This window comes from Pteropus vampyrus, unplaced genomic scaffold (genome assembly GCF_000151845.1).
Source record: "Pteropus vampyrus isolate Shadow unplaced genomic scaffold, Pvam_2.0 Scaffold14, whole genome shotgun sequence".
Lineage (NCBI taxonomy): Eukaryota > Metazoa > Chordata > Mammalia > Chiroptera > Pteropodidae > Pteropus > Pteropus vampyrus.
The window spans coordinates 8,055,040-8,061,121 of record NW_011888795.1 but is presented as its reverse complement, the minus strand read 5'-3'; the positions used below and the strand labels follow the sequence as shown (position 1 = coordinate 8,061,121).

Genomic DNA, 6,082 nt, shown 5'->3' with positions numbered 1-6,082 from the left:
TCTTCCTCCCTCCCATCCCTCGTCTCCTCCTCCCTGCCTTTAACATTAACATTAGGCACCCACCTGCTCTGGAGTCTTGAGGTATAGGCCTGAAACATAGGGAATCTGGGAGTCTAGATCCTTCCCATCCCCATGATTCTATTTTTATGGATCCCAATTGTGGTAGTGTTCCACAGAAGGTACAGCCTAGCTGGGACAGGAGGTAACTGAGGGTTTTGGCCAGCAGGAGAGGGGGCTAGAGATGGGAAAAGTTGATGCAATTATTTTTGGCAGGAGTTGGAACCAAAGCAGCAGGAGAGAGTAAGTTTTAAGACTCTCTGGCAAAGTAACTTCCTAATCTGTCACTGAGTATGTGTAAAAAAGTGATTAGTAGGTCTCTATATTTATCATGATTACTCACAAATATGTAATTTACATAATATATACAGCACATTAAGTACTATGTCACCTTATATAATGTGCATATGTATAATGTATATGCATGTTATGTAACACCAGTCTGGAGGCTCTTCCAGGTTCTGCCAAGTATTTCCTAATTTATTTGGCAATTTTAACATATCTTTTCCATCTGTGGAAAGAACTCTCTTGAGAGGAGCTGGTCTCTGACCTGAAATATAATTAACCTACTAAGTTTATCTCCATTCTCAACTCACTGGAGGAAACCCACAAAGACAAAGCCACAATGAGGCACAACTCCTAGCCCATTAGTCCAGGGACAACATGATATGTTGAAGATTTCTTGTTTTATTCTTTTTATTGCTAGTGGGGTAGAAACATGGGGGCAGATGAGAACATGTCTGTGGCATGACCACAATCAGAATCAGATGAGGAATAAGGACTGGATTCTCCCCTGACTGCCTGTGTGATTTTGAGATGATACTACACCTCCGTAAGTCTTGTTTTCCTTATTATCAAGATTGGGATGATAATAATACCTTCTCTGCCAACCTCAGAGGGTGCTGCGTGGACCGCTCTGATATGGTACTCTACGGTAGGAAACTACTATCACAGTAATTGACGGATGAATCCCAAGTTCAGATTAATCGACACTAGGCTTACTGAGGTTGCTGAACTGGAAGTTCAATTTCACTGAAGTCTGTCATACTCTGTGTTCTGTGGAAGACTTGAGACATGTCTCTCAAGCAACAGTACAAGTCCTATGCACTAGAGTAAGTAGAGTGGGCAGGGGGCCAGTCTCTCACTTGTGAATCTCTGCGAATCAGTTTCACCTGTTAATAGTGCCATGTCTCAGCAGCCTCAATCTTGGGGGATAGGGGCTGAAACATATGCAAAAACTTCTGTAAAAGTCATAGAATCAGTGACCCCCAACCTGAACCTGTGTTCGTCTCAGAATAAAGTGGCTTCCAAGATAGTACCTGTTGTCATTCTGGAGCTTGTTGGTCCCATCACCAAGGATCCCATCATTCAGGATATTCTTCGGGTTGCCTGGTTTTCCCCTTGCCAAGGGTTCTGCATTGTTAGCTTGAGCACGATGGCCCTAGATGTCTGTCCTGGATGACCAACTCCTTCAGAGTTAGGGTCAACACACAATCTCATTTTTCCATTCCTTGTGCGAAGCTCCTGATCCAGTGCGAGGAAATTCAAGGAGGCTCAGTGGAGTGATGTCAAGTGGGCCCAGGTTTCCACGTGAGAAATCTCAGAGGGGATGGAGGCCTGAGGGAGTAAATGCATTGAGGGAAATGTTTCTCTCTGTCAAGAGAGCTCCACAGATACTTGCCCTTATAAAAAGAGGGTAATGTCTGCACTAACTGAATGAAGCCCACTGGGCTCTGCCGAGACCTCTCTGTGTACTGGCTGGCAGTACCTTGCAGAAGGTGCCTCAGTCCTCCTGTGATTCTCCACTGAGGTCATTTCTGCAGGCAGGGGTGTTTCCAGACTGAGAGACTATGATGACCATGATGAAGTGATATGTGGAGAGCTTAATTTGCTGGTTTGTCTAGTGCCTTCAACCCTAGACTGACTTCTCACCAGTTCAGGATAGAGAGGGTCTCTGGGAAGCATCATGAGGCCTCACTCTCTCGTGTGGGCTTGTCTCATCCACACATGTGCTGCATATTCATTCTTCCCTGGCAACCTGGAGCCAAATGGAGTTATTTCTCAGTGACCAGAAATGACCCTTTTTCCAAGATGTGTGGATTATTTTTTCTATTCAATATCTTCTTAAGTGGCACCTACTCCCAAACTATATTAGCTAAGAGACCATGGACAAGTCTCTTAACTTTTCTAAGACTCAGTTTCCTTATCCGACAAATGTAAGAATAAATCCTGCCCAGTGTATCTTTCAAGGTTGTTTTGAGGATCCAGAATAGGAATTCTCAGTCTTTCTATGATAAGAAGCTACTTTCATTTCCCTTAAATTTCAAAGTCACCATGGGGCAATGAGTCTTGACAATGAAATGGTGGGATGGGGGGTAAGAACCTTCTTTTTCTTTCACTTTCTGTTGCTATACTACATATATATTTTTTTCAGTCAGGAAAAATCTATTAGTAAATAAATATTTATATTTATAAATATATATTCTACACATATGTACACGCACGTAAGACCATCTGAAGGGCCTTCACGTCATACTCTGGGAGTGATAGGTGCAAAGATGCAGGAGGGAACCCCCTGATGGTTTGTCTCTTGGTCTCTTCAGCAAATGGCCTTCCCCTCCCGTCTTCTCTGCCTTCAGGAGTAGTCTGCCACCAGGGCTTGGAACTCAAACAGGAAACACTTTGGCTTGAAAAAGAAAGAAGCTGGGGGTGTTTTTTTCTTCCCTTTTTACACAATATTATGACACCCATTTGAAAAATAAATCCTAGTTTCTCTGCTTTCCCTCCCAGGTGTTCACAGAACTAAGAAAATAAATACCACATCTAAGGTGTGCTGTGCAGGCAGCTCTGGGGGCTCTTGGAGCAGTCTCTAAATAAACACACAGCCACCAGAAGAAGGCTTTGGGAAAATAACAAGTGCCCACTAACAGCACAGAGAACCAAGAATGGAAACACAGCTTTCCACAGCCTTTCTGCCTCCTCAGCAGGTTCAGGGAGAAGTTGTCGATCGAAGGACAACCAAGAAATCATCGTGCACTTGCTGAGCCCTGCCAAGGGTTATGCTCTGAGAGTCGGAGGACATTGGTCTCTTTACAGAGGAACCTTTGTGTACATTCTCTGAGACGAGAGCTCTTTCCCTTGGCCACATTCAATCACACCGTTGGCAAGAAACTTGTAGGCTGCTCCTTGCGAGTGTCTACGAGGAAACTTGCAGGCTGGTGGGAAGAAAGAAAGATTTCTCCTCCAGTCTCAGAAAGTCCTGCTCAAGGACTTCTGGGAATGTGGAGGTTGCTGCATGAGCCAACCATATCCTGGTGGGCCTTACGTCCATTCAAAATGTTCTGTCGGCACTGGCTCTGTTGGGGTGTGTTCGCTGTTGAAACAGAATGTATGGCAGGGTGAAGGTTTCCTCCCAAAGGGTGGCTTTATTTCCACCAGTTAGAGAAGAGAGAGGTTGTGTATGTGTGTGTGTGTGTGTGTGTGTGTGTGTGTGTGTGTGTGTGTGTGTGGCAGTTTCTTGTTTTCTCTCTTGGTTTAACTGGCATTTGACACATTGCTTAGTCTTTAGAACGACTCTTTCTCCTCAGTGAAAAGAAGCTGCTCTTCTGGGGAGGCCCCATCATCATGGGCGCTTGGTTCTTGTGAATAATTTTAATCTAAAAGCAAAGAGGCAGAAAAGAATTAGTGGCATGCGAATCCCAGTAGCCTATGGGTAAGTGAGTCGCAGAGAGCAGGAAGGCCAGCTTTGGGCTGGAAGGAGCCTCATGAAAAAGGACAACTGTCCTTGAACAACTTCAGAATTGGCAACTGGACCCTGACTGGGCCTGGAGTTTGGCACTGCTGGAAGTGAGGGGCGGAAACACTGGGGAGAGACAGGTGCGAGCTTCCCACGTGGCGATCAACTCGCACCTGTCTTGTGTCCTTGCTATTCATAGACTCTCAGAATGTCACGGCCGGAGAAGACCTCAGAGGCCATCTCACTCAACCCCTTTGCAGGATAAAGGTCTAAGGTCACACAGAAAGAGGCAGAACAGCCAGAGCCCAGTTCTTCAGATTCCCAGCCTCCACTGCTCCTAGCCATTTCTGCTTGGGCAGTGCTGAGATGTCAACCAGTAACTCAAAGTTGACCTTCCGTCTGACCTCTGACCCAAGCAACATCATCTGGAGAGTTTCCAAGTGACTCTCTTATGTCTTTCCTCTTTTTTTTGTTTTCCAGGAAAGACCCGACTTTCTTTTAAAAGCTTTTTTTTTTTTTTTTAATTTTAGAGTTTATGACTATTTACTCTTGTACACTTTAAGTTAAATCCAAGTGAAAGACAATGGTGAATTCTCATTTTTGCCTTTCTTCTCAACCTTAGCCTCACGGCATGGCCTGAAAATGCTTAATCCCTATTTGAATGTGGCCTGGTGACACTGCCATGTTAATAATTTGCATTACCAGTTCATCAACTACATTTATCAAGTATGACATGTGTTCAGAATAGGGAAATGATGTGGGACAAAAAGCACTTAGGATCCAAAGTCCTGGGTTTGGGTCTCAGAACTCCTACCCACTTTGCCTTGAGCTTTTGAACAAATCCCTTAACCTTCTAAACCAGGGCTGGTGGAACTGTGATATGAGGATAATAACATTTGTCCTATTTTTCTCACAAAGAGAGAAATAGAATGTAACTGTTTAGTAATTGTTGTCTTACATTGGAGGAGGAGAAAGATATATGCCAAAAGAAAAAGAATCGGTGAGCCCATTCTTATGGTTTTTACCACGTTATTGGAAATGATGGTGTGACCACAGAGAACGACAAAAGAACTCTTGGAGAGACCCAGCAACAAATTTAAATTAACGTAGCATGAACCAAGTGGTGTCAAAAAGAAGTTAAGTAGGGAATGAGAAGAGTCTGAACACAATTAAGGAAGAATTTTAAGATTTGAAAAGAAGGGAAGGAAATGCGTTGCTGAAAACAGAAAAGGAAGGCACTGGGTAGAGGGACCACATGTGAACTCGTTGAGTAGGGGACAAAAGATGAGAAATGAGGTTAAGGATATAGATGGGGCAGTTGGTATAGGGATTTAAGGGGTTTAATGTGAGGTAATAGGGAACTATGATAACTTTTTAAGCTGGAGAATAACATGATGAAGAAAGAGTTTGAGGGACATTATTCAACTTCTGTTGTCAGGGTGAACTGGAGAGGGAGAGAGTCTGGCCAAAAGGGTATTACTGCAAGCCAGGTGTAAATTTATAAGGCCCCAGGGTATAGAAAGAAAAAGGTGGGACCGAAAGAGGTTGTAGAGAATTCCTTAGTGATAGAAGTTGAAACTGACTCTTCTGTGGGTTCCCACCAGCCTGGAGATTTAGAATGGGAGTCGACCTTTCTGTCTGGTGATTGTCACTGGAGGAGCGAACCAAGACTACAAGCACTACTTGGTGTTATGTGCCTTATTATGGGCATTATGTTTATTCCAGAATTTATGGAAGCGAGGCATAGACTGAGGACTCTGATAGCACTTCTCTGTGGCATGTAATTTAGCACTCTCTGATGACAGCAATTTGTGGTACATTTCCTTGTGGTAAGCCTTCTCTCACTGCCTGAGCGCATAAGCCCTCTGAGGGGAAGAACTTCACCTTATTTACTTTGGTGTATTTCCTGAGCCAGCTCAGTCTCTGTTCAGAGCACATGCTGTAGAAGTATTGTTTGATTAGCACACCAAGAAGAGAGAGAAAATGTCCTGGCAGTGGGCATGGCTATGTTTGGGGCAGTGAGTGGCAGCTGGTGCTCTGCCTACATTTCCCGCTGATGGAGCCCATTTTTTTAGACAATAGAGGACTCTTGCTTCTCCTTTTTCTCTCTCTAGCTGTTATTTGTTTGCTTGTTAGCACCTCCAGGGCAAAGAGGAGGAAGTGAAACTTGAATCCCTCTCATTTGTTTTTTCAGCAGTTTTGACAAAGGTCTTGATGGGATAGGAGTTTGGAGATCCTAGGTAACCTGAGATTTTGATGTGTTTTGTTGATTCTAGCACTATAGATAAC

At 44.0% G+C, this 6,082-nt stretch overlaps 1 protein-coding gene across 5 annotated transcripts in view; it reads right to left on the bottom strand.

Moving 5' to 3' along the window:
- Nucleotides 1-744: 744 nt before the first annotated feature.
- DGKG (diacylglycerol kinase gamma) overlaps nt 745-6,082 on the bottom strand; it is a 141,765-nt gene continuing 136,427 nt past the window's right edge. For 3 of the 5 annotated variants that reach the window (XM_023525972.1, XM_023525979.1, XM_023525982.1), the window contains one exon: nt 745-3,713. In XM_023525972.1, the coding sequence (XP_023381740.1) occupies nt 3,615-3,713 (99 nt within the window). In that variant the 3' untranslated portion in view covers nt 745-3,614. The remainder of the gene's footprint in view (nt 3,714-6,082) is intronic. The other 2 variants (XM_023525965.1, XM_023525977.1) reach the window with 2 other exon arrangements.